The sequence below is a fragment of the Branchiostoma floridae genome, chromosome 4, assembly GCF_000003815.2.
Source record: "Branchiostoma floridae strain S238N-H82 chromosome 4, Bfl_VNyyK, whole genome shotgun sequence".
NCBI lineage: Eukaryota > Metazoa > Chordata > Leptocardii > Amphioxiformes > Branchiostomatidae > Branchiostoma > Branchiostoma floridae.
Window position 1 is genome coordinate 8,786,489 of NC_049982.1, and position 22,338 is coordinate 8,808,826.

Consider the following 22,338-nt stretch of genomic DNA (forward strand, 5'->3'; position numbering starts at 1 on the left):
CAGAGTTATAACTTATTGAACGCCCCTCGTAAAACCATCACTCTTTGTTACAATCAAGTATGAACCTTGCTCGCTTCAAAATTCAGGAAAATAAAAGGAAGTTCAAAGATGTTTTATTTGGCCACATAATATTCTTTCTTGCTTTCACCAACATCAAGAGTCAGACACGTTTTCCATTTACAGTTATTTATTTCTTTTGCAGAATAGAAAATACATTGCATACTCTAGTGCTTCCCCCATTTTAAAAATATACTGATTTCCACTTCAGTTCATATACATACAGTCTCTGTCTCTCTCTCTCTACAACAATTTTCTCCTTCCATAAAATCACAAAATGTCAAAGTGCATCGTCTTGGCTACATTAAGCTGCAAATTGTTAGTTGCTGTAGAGATGACTTTGACGTGACACATCAAATGTGGAACATTATATTGACAAATAAGTGGTGTTAGACAAGAAAACAACAAATCAACAAGAATTTCTTTTAAAATCTGGTAACAAAACAAATCTCCACCACCAAGTAAAATATCCCTAAATGATCTCACAAAATCTTAAACTTAAGAGCAAGGAAATATGTACATGGGTGACTGTTACCTTCCTTGTGAGACTGACGATTACATAAACAGCAAACTTTACCAAGGTAAAAACATTTTATGTTAGATTTACAAGTTATGCCAATTAAAATGCTTGTATGTATCATTATACAACATATCTAAAGCAGTTAAAAACACATTCCCATTCAAAGAACAATGAAGCTTGGCTATGCCAGTACGTGTACACTTATATAGCAACATGTGCTTGTATGTGTATCTGAGTCACATAACACGAGTTCATGATGTTTCCTTTGACAGTTAGGAAATGACAGCTTCATTTTTACATGTCTTACAGTGTTACAATGATTTCAGGCCCACAAAGCTACTTGACTTATAATCAAATACGTGTACTGATGTAATCATGGTGGAAAGACACAGTCTGTGTTTTTTGTTCTGCAAATATTTACAAGCATGTATATTTTTCCATGGCTGCTACAGCTTAAAATCTTATTGATAAAAACAAATGCTAAAACCTGTACCTTGATTAATCTCTACACACAGGTTTTGTTGCAATATCATCTCATTTCTTTAAAATGACACATCAAAGACGCTTAAGATGTTAGGACAATGATTTTCTTTTAAATTAGTAGGTTTACGTAGATACATTTTAGGTGACAGGACACTTTGAAGTTTGTACCACAGAAAGCTGAGTGAGCCTTCAGAAGACCACATAGTTGGTAAAAGGCACTTACATTTTGATGATTGTCAGAATGATATGTAGTAATGCTAGTTTTAGCAACCATCTCCAAATATATATGTGGGATCCTGTCTTCTCTTTAGAGCATTAAAATCAGTAATTACTTTATGTACAGAAATGTCTTATTTTCGTAAAGCACAGGATGTTAATTCATCTCAGTCTACTAGCTCATAATCATATACATCCAATTATTATAACTTCAGTGGTGCTCCTCACCATGTCACACACTAGACACCCATATTTTTACATGGAACAGACAACACAATGGCCTAGAGGAGTGGTCTTAGGAAGGCACCATTGGCTGTATGGGTGTGTTGCAATGAAGGCTTGGTACTTTCAGACCAAAGCAGTGGTACTGATTTCATCAGTAAGGTTCTTGCTTACATGCAGTAGACAAGGCTTTCATAGAATCATACCATGCACGAACATGAACTGAGATAAGTTTATCTTTGCCCCGCAAGAAATTACCTACATTGTACACGTAACCCTTGCACATGTATGCATGCAGAAATGTCACTGGGAGATGAGTGTTGACCACTACATGGTTGCTGAAGGCCTATCTGGCATCACAGAGTCTTTGGAAGGTGATGGTGTACTGCACATACTGAACACCAGCCAGGTCTTGGGAGGTGGAACATCCAGTGTCAGTGCCCTGTGTCACATGGACAGGTGGGTCAGTATGGGGCATGAATGTATGGGTATGGACTTTAAATGTTGTTAACTGTACCTGTTATACATTGTGTCTGAGCCTTACCTCCTCCCTCATAACCTCAATGAAAAGCAGCCTGCAGGCCGATTTGAGCTTTCATGAATTAACAAAGGTTCAAATGAAACGTGCAGTAACGATATCATGTTAATTTTGACATGGAAAAATTACCAGAAAAAAAATTCTTTAAACTTCAAGCTGACATAGTTAATCATGCACAATGCTGGTGACCAAAAATTTAACTCTTCTTAAAAAAATATACCTATATATACATGGACTTTGACTTTAAATCTAACACAATAACACTACTTACCATCTCTACAACTCTGAAGATGTAGGTTGTTTGAGGGAAAAGTGCAGCGTCCACATCCCATACATGGCGGTAGCCCTGCAGTGAACATAGCACCACATTTGTCAAAAAAGAATCACTCATTCCAGAAGTGATATTGTGCTAACACTTTAATTCTACATGTAGTGCATGTCGCTTATTTGTGTAAGAACAACCATTGAATAATGGGTGCCAAATGAGAATTAACATAGTCAAACTACAACATATTCAGCAAATGCTTGAGCACTTACAGTTGTGAGGGAAGTTTGCTCCTCCACTGTGTTTGGTTGGTCGATTTCTGTGTCCCCTTGTTCAGGGCACACTGAGTCTGTCAGCTGCCCGCACAGTTTGATGTCAACTGCCTGGGACGTACTGTAAAAAAAGATAACATATCCAAACATCTCATTCAATACACAAGTGCAATAGACAAGAAAGGAATTATGTAATTAAGTAAGAGTACAATGTATGCACCCAAGCAATGAAAAATGGTACAAAACAATAAAATGTAATTTTGTTTGTGAATATCACTGGCACACAAAATTAATCTTCATGCAAGAAGAAATGAGTAAGAAAACATTTTCTTCTGTTTTCCCTCCTTTCACACACTTCACCTCTTCTTAGTCGTTATCAACAGCAGAAATACCTTTTGATTGTTTAATACATGTAAGTTCCAGCACTTTCAGATAAAGAAATGCTCTGAGCTTACTTGAATTCCAGAGTCAAGAGCTGCATAGGTGTGTACATGCTGATGTGGAGGCTGTAGTTTCCACCACTGGGGAAGAACATCACTCATCATAAATCTTAACTTAAACACTGTTGGTATATTCAGGTAACAAAATTGCATCTACTCGAACATTGATGGACACTGCTGTGTCATCTTCATAGCAAGTCATACATCCAGTACATCTTCAGAGCTATCAGCTAACTTAAATAAGAAAATAGTCTGGTAAATATGCAACATTTCTCTGAATGTAGATTTCATAACCTCACATTTCCCACTTTGAAATGAAGTAATGACAGATATTACTTGTGTGCAGAGTCCTGTAATGTTGGCTTACCTGCAGAAGTTCTGAGCAGAGCAGAGGTTTTGCTCCAGGACCAGATCCTTCTCAACAATGCCCATGGATGTTACCACTGTGCTCAGCACTGGAAGTAAAGGTAGCCAGTCAATAACAGTTTCTTTCAATTCATTTAACTGTAAGTGCATGAGGAGCAATGGGTTTCCATTAGCAGCTTTAGCATTTCTAGGAGGCATCATGAATGATAGTAATGGTGAATGTTGTAATTTCTAAAAAAATACAAAGTGTTATCATCAATTCATCTGTGAGCATTCTGTACAATATTATCAGCCAAGATTACCTTATCAATCAACTTTGACAAAATGGTCCTTGACAAAAAAAAAACTGTTAAACATGACTTGCTAGAAAATTAAACTACTAGGTATACATTCATGATATTCAATAGCAACATACACTGTCTCAGACAGACACAAAACATTTCTGCAGAAATCTGCAATCCATTCACAACTTATTAGTGATATGTATTGTTGTAAGTTACAAATACTATTAAACTAATATGATGGATGATTATATATAAACATGGAGACAAGAAGGGAAAAGAGAAAACTGTGCTTCTGAAAACTTGTGAGAAAAGGAGATATCCAAAATAGAAGAGGAGGAATAGGGAGACTCCCACAACCTGCAATGCATGAATCACCTGCTAGGAAGAGCTGCTGAATATATCCAAATTTAACCCACAGTGTGGATAGGAACGTTTGGCAATTCTCTGTTCTACGGGGATTTGGGGTGGGGTGGAGGTCTACACACTACATGACTGTACACTGTATTCTCTATTTCCCTTCATCGGAGACAAACACGGTGGATCTGTCAGTTAGTAACGGTGACTTCCTTCGTTTCCTAGATGGATTTGTGCACTTGGTGTTCACACACTCGCCATGCATGTTAGGGGAACGGACACGATGAACGTGTACGACAGTTAGCCTGACGTTTCCTGAAACCTACGTGAGACCACCGGGCCCTCCCCAACCTCTTCCTCAGTGGAGCGGCGCTTGATATTGGACCCTTTGTGGTCGATGGGCTCGTTTTGTATGCCCTCGTCTAAGGGTTTCAAACTGGCATCTTTGTCGGTGGGAATTAGAGAACCCTGGGACATATTCTTGTAACCTGCTTGGAGCATAGGAATCACATAAATCATGATTGATTGGCATTGACCTGATACCACTTATCATTGCAAGCATCAAGTCATGATGTATAGAACAAAGAGATAAACCCACAAATCACATAGTCATTAGAAGCTATTGCAAGTATTGGAAAACAAATTAACAGCAAGAGTATGAAAAGACTGCAAGATCAAATTGAAATAAGGAATGAACTAGAATCAGGAAAGGAAATTCTGGCACCACGTTCTGTATTTTGTACCCGGTACTTACTTCCATCTCCGATGATGACTTGAGGTTTGCTGGGATTAAATCCGCTCTGTGAGGACTTGTCTGGTCCTGAGGTGGTCACACGGGGCTGGTAAAAAAAAAAGGTAAAGAGAACAAAAGTTAGAATAAAAAACAGCCCAATTATACAAACAAGTTTTCATTGGCCCTCAAACTGGGACAGATATATTTCATTTTAGGTTTCAATTTCACTGGCCATTTGAAACTGTCTTGATCTACAATGTAGATGTAGTGTAGCTCTCAATTACACCTCCGGATGGTTAAAGTTAAACATACACAATATATTCATTAACAATGATAATTAACATCAGTGTATTGAGTACATGTTTGATATCAAGATGACATCTGGCATACTCATTAAAATGCTTTCATACCATACAACTGACTAACAATGAATCAAACTTGCATATTAATGAATAAGGAAAGGAACTATATTATTTTTTCCACCCCTCAAATATCCACTCATAGGTCAATGAGAGTTCTCTACAACATGGATTAGGGGCTGGACTTACCACAGCAGAGGTTGGTACGATCGGTGGTCCTGTGGGCACACGGGAGTCATGTGGGACATGTGCACAGCAGTAGGTCGGTGGCAGGGCTGCTTCTGTCCCGTTCACTACACAGACAAAATATTGTGCAATGTTACAACAGGTACAAATATTTAGTTGCGTAATTACCACTTTTAGCAAACTATGAGGAGGTGGAAAAGACCACGCAATAAATTCTAATCTGGCCCAAAAAAGCTTAGCAAAATCAAAACAGCACAAACTAAGAGGGAGAGGACCTTACGGATAGTGTTTCTCGACTGGTGAAGTGGGATGAATTTTGTGTCCCACATAAAAATTCTCATAAGATTCTGGGATCTTCAATTATGTTCACTTCTAATATCTAATGTAACACCCCCCCCCCCCCTCCCCCATGACTGGGAGGTCTAATGACTAGATTGGTAGGTATATACATGTCTGATACCATTTTACGAGAGATAATAAGTTTACCTGGACTGACTGTCCCCAGTTCTATTGGGTGGCCTCCAACTGGGTACTGGGTAGTGGTGTCCAGTGCCACTGGGTTCTGGGTGGGATTCTGATTTCTATAACAAAACAAGAACATGTACATTGTCAAAAATGATTAGCATTGTGACAGTGAAATATCTTGTTTGGTCACATCTAATCTCTGAATGTATGCTTAATGCTGGAAATTTCGAACATCACAAACACAAAAGGCATATGGATCAAAACACAAAAAGTTTTCTCTTTCAAGACAAAAGTTTGATCAAGAACACCTACATTGGAGGTTCAGTTGGAATGTTTCGGACTGCTGCTAGCATCTTCTCAGCTTCGATTGGCTGCAGAGAGTCATCACCTATTGACACAAACATTAGGTAATCCACAGTCACAACAATCCATCATATGCAAACATCTTAAAAATTGATCATCTGTAAAGTATGTTTAAGATACAGGACATCTAATAGGAATACAATGATGTCTGGCCTGTCTCCATACAAAACACCTGAAAGCACATTGTGAAAAAGTCCATGAATATACAAGAATGGAAAACTGGCCAGCATTAGTCTTAATAAGATGCATGCCATGGGGCTGTCAGTTTCTAGGAGGTTACTTTAATTCATCTATGCACATGATACACCAGTACACACCATTCTCATCGAAGTGATGGAACACCAGCTGCAGGATGCCTGACTTGTGGGCCTCGTCCGCGCTGACCCACGTGTCGTTGTTCATGTCCATCATGTAGTAGGAATCGATAGACACCAGCGGCACCAGCTGGTCCTGCCACAGATACATGTTTCCTGGAGGGAAAATCCAAAATTATCAATGTCGGTTTGACTGAGTTGACCATCGCAATGTCTCTGTTCATTTCTGCATCTGTATAGCTTGGCATAACCGCCATTTGGAGCAACACACCAGCCTCGCAGGCACTCGGTGCAACAGTAGTTACAGTTATATTACACTGATTCAGAACTGCCTATCACACCTAAACCTTGCAAATCTAGCTGCACGTGTTGCTCAAAGCTATCTAGAGAGGATGCTCCCACTGTATCTATTTATTGTACTTGATTCAAGGAAAGATATACCTCTACAAGATCCAAGCTGTTCACTTCAACAGAAACTTAATATTTCAGTAACTTCAGGCATGGGTTTTGTCATGGACATATATATTGAGTAGAGATGAATTGAGCATCACCCTAGTTAAGAGTTCTGCAAATTGTCCCTTTGTTAAGTGGAAAGCACTAAAGAAAACCATGGAGTCCTGTCATCCTCACCATCTGTATCCAGATGATCGAACAGTTTGGCTCCACTGACGACTGTGACAAACTCTGTTGGTGAGATGCTGTTGTCACTGTTCAGATCCATGGCATTCCAACTGGAAATCCTGCACAGGGGCAAACTCCAGTTACAAAATAGACAGGTTCCTGATAACTTGCTCATCAAACTTTCACTCCAAAACAGGGCCGTCTCCAGCTTTGAATTTTATCTGTCGCACTTATTGTTTCGGGCCAATGTTGTTGATTTTCCTGGTTAAATATGACACTTTAAGCTAATGAAAGTACAGTTTCAACAGTTTCGTGTCATTTTTCGGACGGAAGGGATAATATCATTTTCTGTCCCAACAAGCAAATTTCTGTCCCAGGACAGAAGGATGGGTCCTGGAGACAGCACTGCTACTAAACTACCTGAGTGTAAATTTGTTTAGATATCAATTAGCCTTTGTGTATCTTTTTTTACATTATACGGTCAGAGATCAAGATTAAAAAATACCACATGATTTTTTGTCATCATCTTTGGCAAATACAAAGTACAAATTGAATGTACATCTTACAGCATGTACATGTACATACTTTTCAATTTCGCTTTCATCCTGTAGAAACAAAAATTGAACTCTACATCAGGAGTATACAAACTTTAAGTCATTTCTGTCCTGGTATCTCTTTTTTTTTACAGTTTATGGGTTTATTACTAACAGCTCTACGACTTACTCTGCCAGACTGACAGTCTGGATTGTCCCTGTGGAGTCTGTCGTTGTTGTCTGGGTCTCCAGGACATACAGGGTTGTCATAGCAACCACACTGCAAAACAACATTTCAGAACGTTAGGAAATACGAAACATACAGAGTTACATAATGACTGGTATTCAATTTATTCATTAAGATAGAATGTAGTCAGTGCCCAACTTTTTCTGTAAAAGACATTAGACTGATAATTGTATTTTCAAGTAACAAGACATAAGAGCATCAACAAGAGATGTCTGTAAGGATAACTGTCAGTGTATGACTTTTTGGAGCTATTGCAGCCTGTTGCATGTATGTCATTAATACAAATAGACTGCCATCCACAGAATTAAGTGGAAAAAAAAGATGGAGACAAAGTGCACAAAGTGGAAAAAAAAGATGGAGACAAAGTGCACAAACATAATACTACAATGTACAACTTCCCTTACTCACCAGAAAGCCATGATGAGAACGAGAGCTATGACTGCCCCCTGCATGAACCTCTGGGAACAGAACCGCCTCTCAGGGGTTGGGGGTGGGTAGGGACCCTGCAGGAAATACACAAATGTGCATGTATTACATGATTGATCACAGGATCAAAGTTAGCAGTTCAATTTGTCAATTAAATGTTCAACTTCCTACGAAAAGTGTCCAACACATCTAGCTCAACACACCTTACCGTCAGAAAACATAGCTTCTTTATTTCATATCCCAGTTTCTCAATGCTTCTACTTCTAGGTACGTGATGTATATTAGATACAGGCTTCCACATTGACTTACATGGTGTCTGCCATGTCTGCCACTCTTCATAGATTTGCCCTTGTAACTGGCTGCAGTGCTGCCACACCGACTTCTGCAAGGCCAAGAACAAAATATGGTCTCAAAACTGTCAAATCACAAAATACATTCAATTGCTGTGCATGCTGCAAAAATAATTCCGGGTTCTCCAAGAGTAAGACATTAAGACACAGGGCTCTAGCCAGCTCGACATTTTTTTCCGTCAGCCAATTCCCATTGTCGCGAAAACACGATTCCAGGAGTTAGAGAGACTGAACTGAGACCTTGAAAAACGGGTTTTAATGAGATTATCGTATGCGAAAGGGCACCGACACACATTATCAACAATCATAACAATAGCAAAACAAACAGTGTGTGGTTTTGACGGCCGTGGACGGCGTCCCCAAGCAGCCTGTAGCTTCCACCAAGGAGCTTTTATCAGATTTTTGTCCGTCAAAGTTGACGGATTGGTTTTAAAATTTTTCCGTCACACGCAGCAAATTTCCGTCAATTGACGGAAAAACGGACGCTGGCTAGAGCCCTGTTAAGACATCAAAAGTCTGAACTTACACCATCAAGTAATTTATGGAGCACACACTACAGACACATCTTTACAATTGTAGCATTTTCCTACAGTAGCATGATTTGTTTGTATATGCTTCTTCAAGATCAAGGTAGCATATTACTCTTGTCTTATGCTCTTATGCCAAGATAAGGCACAGACAACGTTTTAGTAAGTCTAACAAGTCCTACTGCACATGTATCTCCATTTCCTTACCCGACAGTTGTTGCTGTGCTGGTGCTGGATGTGGACTTGATGCTGTCTAACCTCTTCAGCTTGGCAAGTTTCTTGTTCATCCGCTCCAGCTCATCAATTCTCGTCTCCAGATTGTCAGTCAGCTTACAGAGCTCTTTTACCGCTCCTACATTCTCCATGTAGATGCGGTCCTGGAAAAGGTAAGATGTACATACCAAATCAATACATTTTCAGACATAGAAGAACAGTTTTAAAAAGAGTGTTACAACGGGTAAACGATTAAGTCTAAGTTAGACATTGAATCAAGGAGCTATGAGACTGACTGTCCATTAGCTGCTGTTGGGTGCTGTGAATCCATCTTTTAAGTTTGTTACTTGTCTTTTCTATTATAGATGTTGCATCTGAAACTGACATAAAAACTTGATGTCCAAAAATATTCAAAGAATCTTTTATGGAGATCTATCCTCAAGGTTCCTTAATGTGAAATACTTTATGCTAATTGTAAAAAACTGTTTCTTCACAAACCTTGTTGACCACTAACAAGTTGTTTATCGTTTCTCCGCCTTCCAGGTCAATGTCCTCTCCGGTTTCTATGACCGCATCTGGGATGACCTCTTTGACCTCTTGTGCCAGGACTCCCTTGTCATCCACCTTATCGATCCCCATCTTCTCTGCAAACTCTGGTTTGTAGTTGTAGTTGTAGACTTTCAGCTGAGACACATTTGTCAGGGCTTCTTTTGTGTCAGCCTGTAAAAAACATGTGCTAGTTATTATCAACAAGGAAATGTTTTGTACCATGTATATTGTAATGGTATATGTTGATAGTTTGCGTAGGACTTGAGTGATGTAATCTGTATTTGTCATATCTTATCTAACCCTTACCTCCTCCCTCAGGACCTCAATCAAAAGCAGCCTACAGGCCAATTTGAGCTTCTCATGAATAAATAAAGCTTCAAACATAACGTAAAATCTTTGCAATTTACAACATACAAGAAGACCGAGCAAAGAAACAACAAGCAGATGCTGTGTTACAATGTATATCTGTACCTGTGTTAACTCATAGCAGGAATACTGATAAAGACAAAGACTAAACATTAAGAAATCTGTTTTTTTGTGTGTTTACATTTCATAGATAGAGTAACCCTGAAATGCTGAAAGGCTACCTGGTTTCAATACTTAATCTCTAAAAGCTCCTAACTAACTGTAACTGCTGAATGTGATGCCTTATACCCACCTCTTTGATGTTCTCCTTGGCGCGCATGTCTGAAGGCTGCATGATGTGTCCTGACACTTTCACGTTACCATGGACAACCAGAGCCTCATCAGGTCTTTCTGTGTTGATGCCAACCCTTCCCTGTAGTGCAATAAGGAAAGAGAATTACATTTGATGATACAAACCATACTTTCTATATGACTGCTACAGCCTTGCACATTGATGCCTGGGCTTGCTGGCAATTATAAATTTAAAAATTTACAGGCAGAACAGCAAAACGATTTGTTCAAAATGTGCTTGTGATAGGATCTCACCTGGTGGTAGATAGCATCAGGCATTTGTCCTCTTTGCCAGCTGATGTCATCGCTCTCAAACTGTCCTGGGTTTGATGCCTACAGAATAAAGACAGTTGACTAGCTATAAGAGTGCTTGCACAATACACTATCTAATTCAATAAAATCTTAGTCTTTCATTAGTATATCTTGTATCTGTTGGAGGCCTTTTGGCAAATGGAAACCTCTACAAATTAGAACTACTCAAAAAGGTTTTCTGACCCTTACCCTGACAATGATTTTTTCTGAGGAGTGAGCAGCAACAAGGTAATGCCCGTTGGACGTGTGTGCATGCAGCGCCACCACCAACATGAAGTATCTTTGGTCGGGGTTGGGTCTGCCTTTCTTGCGCATGTTGTTGGATGTGGTCTCGCTGAAGTGCAGTCGTCCCAACGTCATCTTCACCACTTTGTCAGGGTGGAGGTCAAGACTAAACAGAAAGGAGGCAAACACATAAAACTTTGACTATTTGGCTAATGGCATAAAATCATCTAACTAGACAATGGTAACATGCCATTTACAGAAGATGACTTTGTAATGCCTAAGCTGACTGGATTCCTGAAAATAAATTGCGTCATTTTTTTGTGTGGAAACTGAGACCTTGGACACTGATATGCTATCTTCAAAAAGTGCCTTACCCTATTTAGAAACTAATGACCAATTGGAGACAAGTACAAGGAACAGAATCTAGTGCAAATTCACTCTTTGTCCTCGATTGAAAAATTTCTACTAGTCAAACCCAGTGAAATTTCTCCTGCCGTCATCCTTGCGACTTCCCTTTGAATGAGCATAATGTGTTCTCATACTTACTGTGCAGGATGAAAGGGCTTTTTGCTTCTGTCTGACTGGGACTGCTCCACTCTTATGGATTGGGTGATGGATTCAAACTGAAAGGAAGACAACAGTAACATTCATCACATAGTTTCAAAACCAATTGAGGAAGCAAAATTTCAATACAATTTCAATTTAGTACTTCTTAGGACTAATGTTTGTTCTTTTCTGTGATAACATGCTTGCTATAATTTGACAAGTAACTAGCACTGAAGGAAGTTGACTCTATATGAGAACAGTTTTATTAAGACAAGCACATCACTCTACATAAATAAAAGAATACGCCTTGCTGTAAATAGTGATGAGAAAACAGTTGAGACATTTTCCCCATCTGCTCACCTTCACACCACAAATGTGTACGCAGTATTTCTGGATGGCCTTGAAGTGGTTGCCATCTTTGATGTACTTGGGGTGGCCGGCCAGCCCTGCGTGCACAGTAACCTGGAAATGGTTCTTTTTCTGACACACAAACGAGTCGTCTACTGTGGAAAAGTTGAAGCCTTTGTCTGCATCAACTCTGTAGCTGGGAGCAGGGCTGGAAAAGAGAAGAGGGAAACTGCATTAATCCTGGTTTACATAAGTGCACAGTTTATCAGACTTATGGTAAAATAAACATACTAGTAGTTACTAAAATAGTTCTTAAAAGTTGACATTAGGTTTTTGCTAAGATCCTGGTAGTGCATAATCAACCTGGCATGCAAGGAAGGAAACAAAATAATGCATCTTAATACAGTAGAAACCGCTTAATTGCACAGCCTCTTTGTCAGCGTATTTTGTGCAATTACCCTGCTGGTGCAATTAATATGCAAAGTTATCCAACTGGACCACACTGGTTTGGGATTTTGAGATTCCGTGCAGAAGTGTGTACCTCACACATGGTAGAAGATGAAGTGCACTTCACTGTTGATTGCGATATGTATGTCAATGATAGAAATACTCTATTTAGTTATATAGAAAGTAGATTCCCTCATTTCAGACACATGAGTAGCACTGACAAGTTTATATTTCTCATGCGTTTTGACAACCCGACAATAGCTAAACCCATACGGTCCTACATTTTCACGATTACCAAGAAGCGAGAAGAAGCTAACTTTTGTTAGACTAGATTTGTGATACTTTTATATGTATACATCTTGACTTGTTGTGACCTGTACTTAGCTCGGTTGGGCAAAACTGTACAATAAAGGTCTTCATTCATTCATTAATCAATTGTGCAATTGACTGGCTTCTACTGTATATTAAAGCAGTGCAAGCAAGACATTTAAAAGATGTCAAGGGTTCAACAATAAGGAAACTTCTTATGACCAAATCCATACTTTTCAGAATGCTACTTACAGCTCACTGTGGTGTGCATCATACAGCTTGTGCCAGCTGCTGGGGGTGTGGGCCTGCCACTTGATACTCTGATATGTGGTATTCTCCATGTACATGCTGCCGTCCAGCGAGATCTGATCCGGATCAATCCCGAAGTCACCCAAGCAGTCAGAAACCAAACCTGAGAAAAGAAATCATTGATACAAGATATAAAATCAACTTTCAAACTTTTCTATTCTACAAAGACGAACATTTTTGTATAAAAGGCATCTTTTCCATTTTCTACATGGCTTGCTTTGATGGGAATTTGGGGTGTCAAAATGTCTTCTGGTATAGCCTCTTTATGAGATGCTCATATATATGATCATGACACAGTCCTTCCTACAAGAGGGCCTATGGTCAGTATCTTTTTTATTACTACATGTGAACTATAGTTAGTATTTTTTTTTCCTGTGTTCTTAATGTTAACAAACAAATCTTACAGCCAATATGGAGTTATGTAAAATGGAATATCATTTACTATGCTTCTTAATCTAAACTCTCTACAAGAGAATAAAAAAAAAACCACTGTGTTGTTTTGAATAAATATGTTTTCATCATTAACAACATTGCTGAAGGACACAACACAAGACCAGTCCACTCCATGCAGAGGGGTGTACCTACCAGGCTCCTGTTTTATGTGTGTGAGCAGTCCCCCCACCATGCCAGCATTGATGGAGCCTGCCGGGGACTCGGAATGTTTTCTCTTCTTGGCAGCTGGGCGCTGGGGCTGGGGGGAGTTCCTGTTAAATGGAACAGCCACAGTGTTATGTCCAAAAATTGTAGGCTACTACAATCACTGGTACATTTTTTCTTGACAAAAGCAACAAGAAACATGTTTCCATTATTACTTTGCAGATGGCAAAGAGGGAATCAAAAGAAAACATCAATATAACTTCTTCTATTAAAAGTAAAACCTGCCCTAGTCTACAAGTATGTAAACAGGTGGTCACGTTGGCCAGCTAGTCCTTAATGTAGAGGTAGCCACCTAGTAGTATATAGTCACATAGTACAAGCTCATCAAGTATCAAGCTTAACCTATCTCAAAAATGCAAGCAAGTATGGTTTTCCTGAACAAGTCATGATCAGTACGAAACCTTGGTGTGTAATTCCCCAGACTTACGTGACTATCTGAGCCAGCAGCTGGTTTCCCTGAGCGCTCATGTCTAGCATGTTGGGAGGAGGCATGCTGCTGTAGCTGGCTGTAGGCTGCTGGCCTGGCATGGCCTGGTAGGGCATCTGCACCGGCTCCTGCTTCATATAGCTACCTGGCTGGGGAAGCTGCACCATCTACAGGCAGGAGAGAACAACTCAGCATTTGTGATCAACTTATTAACTGCATGCATTTCTTAGATAACTCATATATAGAAACTGTGTGACACAGATTGACAATACAAGAACATTATAAACTTGACATAGATGCGGTGTCACACAGCACATACATGTATGTCATCAGACTTACTTTTAAACTAATAGCTGCAGTTTGTTTTCAATACTTGCGACAGCTTAATTGCTTAAGTTTACAGACACGTAAGCATCAACTTATCAACAATGCTATGTTATTGTCACCATACATTGTCAGAATTTTCAACACTGGTAACAGCAGTGGTAGTTTTTAATACTGATCACGGCAATGGAATTGTGTCACTAAAGCTTGAAGGCTTTCTTATACTGAATAAAATCTTAACACATTTAGCATTGGTGGGATGTAACTGAACCCCTTACCTGTGCATTGCTGTCCCGTAAGCTGCACTGTGAGAACCCAGAGTCCATGAGTCCTGCTGGAGGCTGCCCGTCTGCAGGCAGGTCCTGGGGAGGGGAGCACGGCTCCGAGCTCGAGTCCGGTGGGGAGTCAGGCAGACGCCTATGGGGTACAGCAATCAGACAAAAATGTTACAAGGCAGTCATCACAATGTGATGCAATTACATAATTATGTTTCCCCAAAATATCTTGCTTTTTTTGGTGTTCTTTTTCTTCTGTCATGAACGATTCACAGTCAGCTTATAATTAGATCTGTCTATATGACATTAGCATATTGGCTGTTCCAGCAAATATGAGCACAGTATTAGCTGTTCTAGCAAATATGAACAATTACCAAAACCTGTATTGGTAATTTAGAGGTTTACGATAGCAAACCTGCGTATGGTTTCGAAAATTAAAGTTAAATTACTTGGAGAGAAACATCCTGCATTTTCTCGAAAATATTGCCTTCCTAGGTTTCTTCAATTTCTGTTTTGACGTTCATGTTACAAACACGTACAGAAACACCATCTGTCTTGTCTTTTTGAAGCTGAGGAATTTACAAAACCACTGTCGGAGACAGTCAGTTCAGTGCCCTTAGCAAGGTAGTAGGGTAACAACAAAGTAAACTGTCAGGGATGAGTAATCACTTTGACACGACTGCCCTGTGTGGTCTCTGCCTGAGGCTTTTCCAACTTAAAAAAAGAAACTAGAAAAACAGGATCCTACACATCATGATCGCTTAGGTGTGTCATCTACCTGAGTCATTTATATCACAGCAAACATGATTTCTAAAAGACAAAATACAGGGTAGAAATTTTGACTTGCGGGTTAATGATGACAAGTGTGAACATTCGCTTATGATTTGTGGTTGCATGTTGGATGAATCATAGCTATATGCAGTCTGTATTGTACTCAGTATCTAACAGCCACACAAAAAATATATAGAAAGCACAGAATAGGGATAACAAAATTACCCTATGTAGCCATTGAGGTCGTTGTGTCTGTATTGGTTGGGGCCTTGTGGCTGGGCCTGGCTGGTGGTGGGAGCGTTGGTGCCCGCAGTGAACCCTACTGTTGTGGGCTGGCCACCTTGGATATCAGGAAAATACCTGGAAAAATTGATAAAGGACAAGTTATTTTCCATCGAATTATAATAACCATTGTCTCAATGACTATGTGGATTACACAAAAAATCACTATCTTCCTTGTCACTATTGTAATGTTTGCAACCTGTTTCTCTGTATGCCTTCACATAATCTATCTCCCCAAACATGGCAATATCAAGGATGAGTCTCCACTGCATAATAAATAAGACATTAAAGCAACACATACATGATTTAAGCTAAAATTTTGTCTGTGTCTGAAAATGCTGAAAGAAGAAAAGCTTTATAAAAGGCATAACATATGAAACACATTTATATACATACACATATGTGGCAGTCATGTATTGCAATTCTAAACAAGAACTAATCTCATGTTTGAAGAACTATGAAAATTCAATTGATCATTTTTAATAGAGATGTGTGTCTGAAAGGCAGTGTTTAATGGTACAGTGTACTCACACGTCTGGCTCGTCTTGTGTGATGAAGTCATGAAGTTGCTGAAAGTCTAGCTCTCCTGACAGTTCACTGATGTTGTCACCTGGGTGGGGAGGAATAGGAGTGGTCAGTGATAAAATGACATGACAGATTATATCTACTTCATTTAAAAATGTGTTAGGAGTAATGGACAAAGAAAGCTTACCTGTGCACTAGCTTGGTATCCCAACCTGTTTATACTTATAGGTACCAGGTCCTTAATTTCATTCTCTCTTGCAAGAGGATAACGATAAGGTACAGAAATTTGACAAAGATAAAATTAATTAGGGAGTAAGCTTACTTTCTTTCACATGCTCAATTTCAAATCTGATCCAAATTTGTACGCTTAACATGTCACCAAGTCAATACCTTGACCATTTCGACATCTTTTTATTTATCTCTCAATGACATAGACAAATGAAATTATCCTAGATCTTCACATCTTATCAAAACCTAAAATGTCTTCTCGTCACAATGCAAAAAAAATTTAAAGCATAATACTCTGTCTTAACCTTAATGAACCCTCTTGGAACTAGCCCAACAGCATATTGTGGAAAAAAACCCTTTGTGCCTGACACTGTACTGTTATTTGTTATACGTAATTCTAAAACAGCATCTGAAAATAGAGCACTGCTTAGCTATCAAGGACCAGTCTTGTCTACAGTAAGTCATGATGTTGAGATGACCTTTGGAACTTAATGGCATTAAGTTCCAGTCAACTCAGTAGGCTTACTGCAATTTGTAACTGTAAGTCTGGTAGTTCAACTTGCCCCAACATAAACGTGAAAGGTCTCTGCCCTGAAGTTAACTCTAGATCTTTCACTTGTTTTTCAAAGATACTTCCGAACAAGAAACTTTAGAAAGGCCACATTTTTGTACAAAATGCAGGATGTTTCTGAAGGGGAGAAAAAAGAAAAAAAAAATAGTTGAAAAGAAATTAAAAGAAGCTGATGGTCAAAAATGCAATACCCTGTTCGCAAGATGAAAGTGTTGTATATATGAGGTACTAGAATATGTCTAAAACGGAAACAATAAATAATGCAGAAGAATAGATAACAAAATTCTGAGGTGGGACACAAACCTTTGTCCTTAAGCATCATAGATGGTTGCACTGCTGACTGCGCTACTTGTAAACCAATACCATGGCGATTTTTTATGGTATATAATTTTTATTTCAACTTCCTGATGTTATCAGCTGTGCTGAGTTTTGATTGGCTGATGACGGAAGAAAGAATCAGAATGCAGGACAGTAGGCGTTCGAAAACAAAACATTTCCTTCAGAAACATAACAAGCTGGAGAGATGGCAGAGTGCATAAGGACAACCTCAAGCCAACCATTCACACTTACGCCACATCTTCAGAAAAGATGCTGGAGCCGCATGTTACCCGTATAGGAACTTTATTCGAACCAACACACAACAACATGTTTCGCCATGTGGCTTCCTCAGTGCTATGGGCTCGAATGAGCATAGTACAGCATGTTCTCGCTTTTATATGCCAGGTGCATAGTGCCCTGACCAGGAGCTGGAGAGATGGCAGAAGTGATAGTTATGGGAGAGCACAAGGTAATAGGTACCTTTGCAGGAAGTAACCAATCAATCTCATCTGTCATCAGTCACATGTTTGAGGAAGATATAATTATAAATTAGGGTATAAACTTGCCTTCCTTTACATGGTCACTATGCTAAACATGTCACCAAGTCGATATCTTGACCATCTCAACAACATATTTTCATTTACCTCTCATTCACACACACACATGAAATGGTGTGAGATTTTTCATACCCTTCTTGGCCACTTTTCCTAACAGTAGTAATAGTATAAACTTTTCCTAACAGTATAAACTTTTTAATGGACTCTGGAAGGGTGTATCATGATCTGTAGGATTTATTCATATGGACTGGAACACAAAGCTAGACACCATAAAATGGTGTTGAAAGGTTGACAGTAGACACAGGGGGTGCTAATACGCTGCTGATAAAATCTACCCCTACTGGGATCAACCCAGCTGGAATGTGACTGATGGTTTGCATTATGGAAATGAAGTTTTGTTCAAGAGTACTCAGTAGTGAACAATAACTGGTAATGACAGTTCAACAATGAGATGTCATGTGTACAGGATATCAACCTGGAGGATGAGTTTCCTGAAGATACATTTGACCCAAGCTGAATATTCTGTCTCTTACTAAAAGTTTTAGAAGGTTGGTTCAACCTACTATACTCAGATAACTTCATACAAGGATTAAATGATAACCTAATCTAAAAATAGTTATTCCAATCATAGCATACAGGTGTGTACTATATTTAGGATCAGGATCGAAAACCCCTTGTGTTTAGAAAAGTACCATGAAGAAAAACATTATATCCGGCATGATGGTAGTACCAGGGCTCGTGACTGCGACTAGATTTGGTCGCATCGCGACCGTAATTTTAATAATGCGCCTATTTTTTAAATGATGGTCGCACGGCGCGCCAATAAAAAATGAGCAAAACATAAAGCTTGCCGGTACGCCGGACCGGTTCTGGACTTGCAAAAACGTTTCGGTTCAGGCAGGCTTTTAGCTAGCCATCCGTACGGGCGTACAATGTACGGCCTTTACTAAAAAAAACACAAAATGTACGCCCTGTTTTTTGGATGTACGCCTTTGGTACGCCCTTATTTTCCCCCGGAAACTTCGCTCAAAGATCAAAATTTGCCGATTCCGCCTTTCACCGAGCCGCCATTTTGATTCTAATTCAAATCTCGCGCAAGTCTCGCAGTAACTCACATCTCGCGAATCGCGAGAGTCGCACCCCATTGGCCATTTCGGCGTGACGTAGCTCGCCCGGCCGCCATTATTGGTGGAATATCTGATATCCCCGCTGTTTTCGCGGGAAAATCACGCAGGAAAGCTTCGAAAGCGTGTAACTTTGACGAAAACTCATCGAATGCCTAAAGTCCTTGGTGATAAGTACATGTATAGGATTGTTTTGGAGGTTTTTTTTTGCTTTTTTGTCGGTGGAATGCAGAAAAAACAACAGCTAATGTGACGATGACAAACTGGGGAGGGGTACGGTTCGGTGTCGGCACTGAATTCGTAGAAAATGTTGAACGGAGGTCGCGATTTTTTCACGGTTGCTTGAGATATTACTTTTGTTGTAGTCTTTATTTTCAAAAGACTGATAAATAGATGTTGTTTGTTGGGAAAAGTTCGCTTAATTTGCCCTTCAAACACATCTTTTTTGCTATATTTTTTCAACTGAAATAATGAACTGTTTGTACACAGATTTTTCTCTATAAGTTAACACTGATGTTACAGGCTACAAGTAAACCTCTAATTTTTTAGTGCATCTATTTTCAGCTATATTCTTAACAAAGTAGATACACAAAAGAAATACAAGATGTACCTGACAGTCCTGGCTACACTTTCTCCTCTGTTGGTTTGCAGATTTTCTTGTAGACTTCTTTAGTTTGTTGTTGTTGTATATGTAACAGCAGTCAAGTTTCACCTTTAGCAGTAAGGTAAATTTACTTTCCCTGATTGTATGTATTAACTCATGAATATTATATTGTAAGAAATCAGTGTTATATTACTTGAAAATGATCTCATGTATTTTCTTGTTTCTTGTTTGGTTACTGCCTTAGTTACTGTGTAACACCCCTAATATTCAATGCCATGGATTAAGGTCCGGACTCATTAGGTCTGGACCTGAACCTAAAAGTAAACTCCGGATTCTTATCTGGACCTGAACCTAAACGTGGGTTCAGGTACGCATTCCTAGGCCTATACAATGTATGTAGTAATGGTTGCAGATCTAATCCGCGATTAGAAAAATCAAGCAACACGCCGGCTGATTTGAGCATTCATGAATAAAGGTTCAAACAAGCATTTTGTACAGGATCAATGATTTTTCTGTTATAATCTATGCAAATACTTAATTCCAGGTTTAAAACATTGATTTATAGGAGTAATACTTTGTATGGCTTAAGACGTTAGCTTGTGCTCCTAACTTTTTGCTGGCGCTCCTAAGTTTTAAGAGTTAGGAGCGCCACGCTCCTAGGTCAAAAAGTTAGTCTGGAGCCCTGATACTTAATATGTACATGTACTTATAACTTGTAGAAGCCTTGAAAAGTAGTGATTGCCATTTTTCATAATGACGTAAAACTGGTTTTAATTAGGTTACTATCTAAAATGGTATGGCATCTAATAAAATGGAGGCTTTATGCTCTTATAAAACTGTGGATATTATCTTTTCCTGGTGGCATAGAAAACCACTGTACCAGAACATGGGGTGATGTTGTTGTGTAGGGAACACTAACGAACAGCCACACCCACAGCAGTAACCAACAAAATATATCCTGGCTCCTGTAAGCATTTATATTGTCATAATATGTTGACATGAATAAATTAATTTTGCATGCAAGAACTGTTCAGAAAGAATCTGCTACATGCTATGCAACATCTTTATACACTGTTCTTAAAGTTAGAGTAAGACAAACTGGTCTTGAGTAATATTGCTTCCCTGTAAAGTACAAAAAGGTTACCTGCTACCCATATGTGCTACCAAGCATGATAGAATGAGAAGAAGAATTTATATACAGTATCGTATTAAAGATGCAATATTATTTATCATAAACAAAAGGTAAACTACTATCATTGCACTAAAACAGACAAAAGCATGCATATACATGAAGTAACCATGAAGAACTCCAAATTTGTGGTAGACAAAATATGAAACAAAATATCATTGTCGGACAACTGTTATCATAAACAGAAGACGAGCAAAGATATTAATTAGTAAGAAAAAAAGAGATATCAGATCTGATCGCCTTAGAAGAATAAAGCTAACAATCATAAAATCACAATTCATGGGACAGCAAAATAGATAAAAAAGTTGCAAACAAACTTACAAAGTCTAGCTTTCTGAAAGTCTGTAAAAAGCACTCAGACTGCTATCTACAGTCAAAGGATACTTGATGGAACTTCAGTATAGAAAATTAACATGCAAAAACGTACCCCAGCTTAGATGATGTAGAAAAACTTATGAGAAAATCCCTTTCAAACCACATTGTCCCCAATGGTATTAAAGGATGACTAATCTTAAGTGTACTTGGAAACTTCCCTCCAACAGTGACATAGTACACAAACAAAAGTTAGGATTGAATCTAAAGGTATGACGTACATCTTCACTTTCTTTTGTTTACCAGGTACTAAATATAAGCATGACGCTGTGAGTGCTGAGAGTTCTGCTCACACCATCCTTTATTTGTTTGTGTGTTACTGGTCAACCTAAATTGAATGACAAGGAAATGTCATCCAAAACCAGTGAAGTCATTATGAAGAAAACATCAGACACTGTGTTCATCATCACTGACACTGCTCATCCTTAGAAATGTTAAGGCCATGTTGATTTTATTATATGGATGACATCCACACACGCATCGATTTTTGGCCGTTTCCAAGAATAAATGAAATTTTCAACCATACTGCAAATCGTACACAGCTGCTTCAAAATAAGGAACTATATGTCATCAGTGTTCTCACCAGGCCTTTTCAGCATAGCGGGCCGATACGCTGTGGGCTGGAAAAATGACGCTGTAAAAAGCCCGCTACGCTGCTTTTTCATCCAGCGTAGCGGCAAAAAAATGGGGAATAAAAGAAAAATATCGTAGTAAAAATACATAGGCACGCGCCAAGCACGCGCCTTCGCTGTTTCAGGAAGTTATCAGCTCGAAGTGAGGTGTTTTACAGCACCGACCCGCCGTACCGCTGTTTCGCAGCCCCTCCCACCCTTGCGTTCCCGCGCGCGGAAATGTAAACACAGACGCGAGAGGGCCTTGCCCGCACGTGATTAGCGGGGTGGGATCTCTCCCCGGAACAGCCGGAACAGCGGCGTTGATAAACAGAGGCTGTTACTAGCAGTTGCGTCTTTCTTTTTCAGTACGGAAAATAGAATCAATTATTTCTGACACATTTCTAG

General features: G+C 39.2%; 1 protein-coding gene across 5 annotated transcripts in view; it reads right to left on the bottom strand.

The window, feature by feature from the left end:
* Positions 1–169: 169 nt before the first annotated feature.
* Positions 170–22,338, bottom strand: part of LOC118414763 (myelin regulatory factor-like) — a 31,320-nt gene continuing 9,151 nt past the window's right edge. For 2 of the 5 annotated variants that reach the window (XM_035818983.1, XM_035818981.1), the window contains exons 2-29: positions 16,363–16,441; positions 15,775–15,909; positions 14,782–14,920; positions 14,180–14,346; positions 13,681–13,799; positions 13,039–13,198; positions 12,043–12,238; positions 11,683–11,759; positions 11,101–11,302; positions 10,855–10,932; positions 10,562–10,681; positions 9,853–10,074; positions 9,349–9,518; positions 8,574–8,646; positions 8,247–8,341; positions 7,782–7,871; positions 7,068–7,177; positions 6,441–6,593; positions 6,073–6,148; positions 5,782–5,876; positions 5,299–5,402; positions 4,772–4,856; positions 4,344–4,508; positions 3,381–3,468; positions 3,029–3,094; positions 2,574–2,694; positions 2,308–2,382; positions 170–1,940 (exon numbers count right to left, since the gene is read on the bottom strand). In XM_035818983.1, the coding sequence (XP_035674876.1) occupies positions 1,845–1,940; positions 2,308–2,382; positions 2,574–2,694; positions 3,029–3,094; positions 3,381–3,468; positions 4,344–4,508; positions 4,772–4,856; positions 5,299–5,402; positions 5,782–5,876; positions 6,073–6,148; positions 6,441–6,593; positions 7,068–7,177; positions 7,782–7,871; positions 8,247–8,341; positions 8,574–8,646; positions 9,349–9,518; positions 9,853–10,074; positions 10,562–10,681; positions 10,855–10,932; positions 11,101–11,302; positions 11,683–11,759; positions 12,043–12,238; positions 13,039–13,198; positions 13,681–13,799; positions 14,180–14,346; positions 14,782–14,920; positions 15,775–15,909; positions 16,363–16,441 (3,356 nt within the window). In that variant the 3' untranslated portion in view covers positions 170–1,844. Of the gene's footprint in view, positions 1,941–2,307; positions 2,383–2,573; positions 2,695–3,028; positions 3,095–3,380; positions 3,469–4,343; positions 4,509–4,771; positions 4,857–5,298; positions 5,403–5,781; positions 5,877–6,072; positions 6,149–6,440; positions 6,594–7,067; positions 7,178–7,781; positions 7,872–8,246; positions 8,342–8,573; positions 8,647–9,348; positions 9,519–9,852; positions 10,075–10,561; positions 10,682–10,854; positions 10,933–11,100; positions 11,303–11,682; positions 11,760–12,042; positions 12,239–13,038; positions 13,199–13,680; positions 13,800–14,179; positions 14,347–14,781; positions 14,921–15,774; positions 15,910–16,362; positions 16,442–17,725; positions 17,748–22,338 lie in introns of those variants that run through there. The other 3 variants (XM_035818985.1, XM_035818982.1, XM_035818986.1) reach the window with 3 other exon arrangements.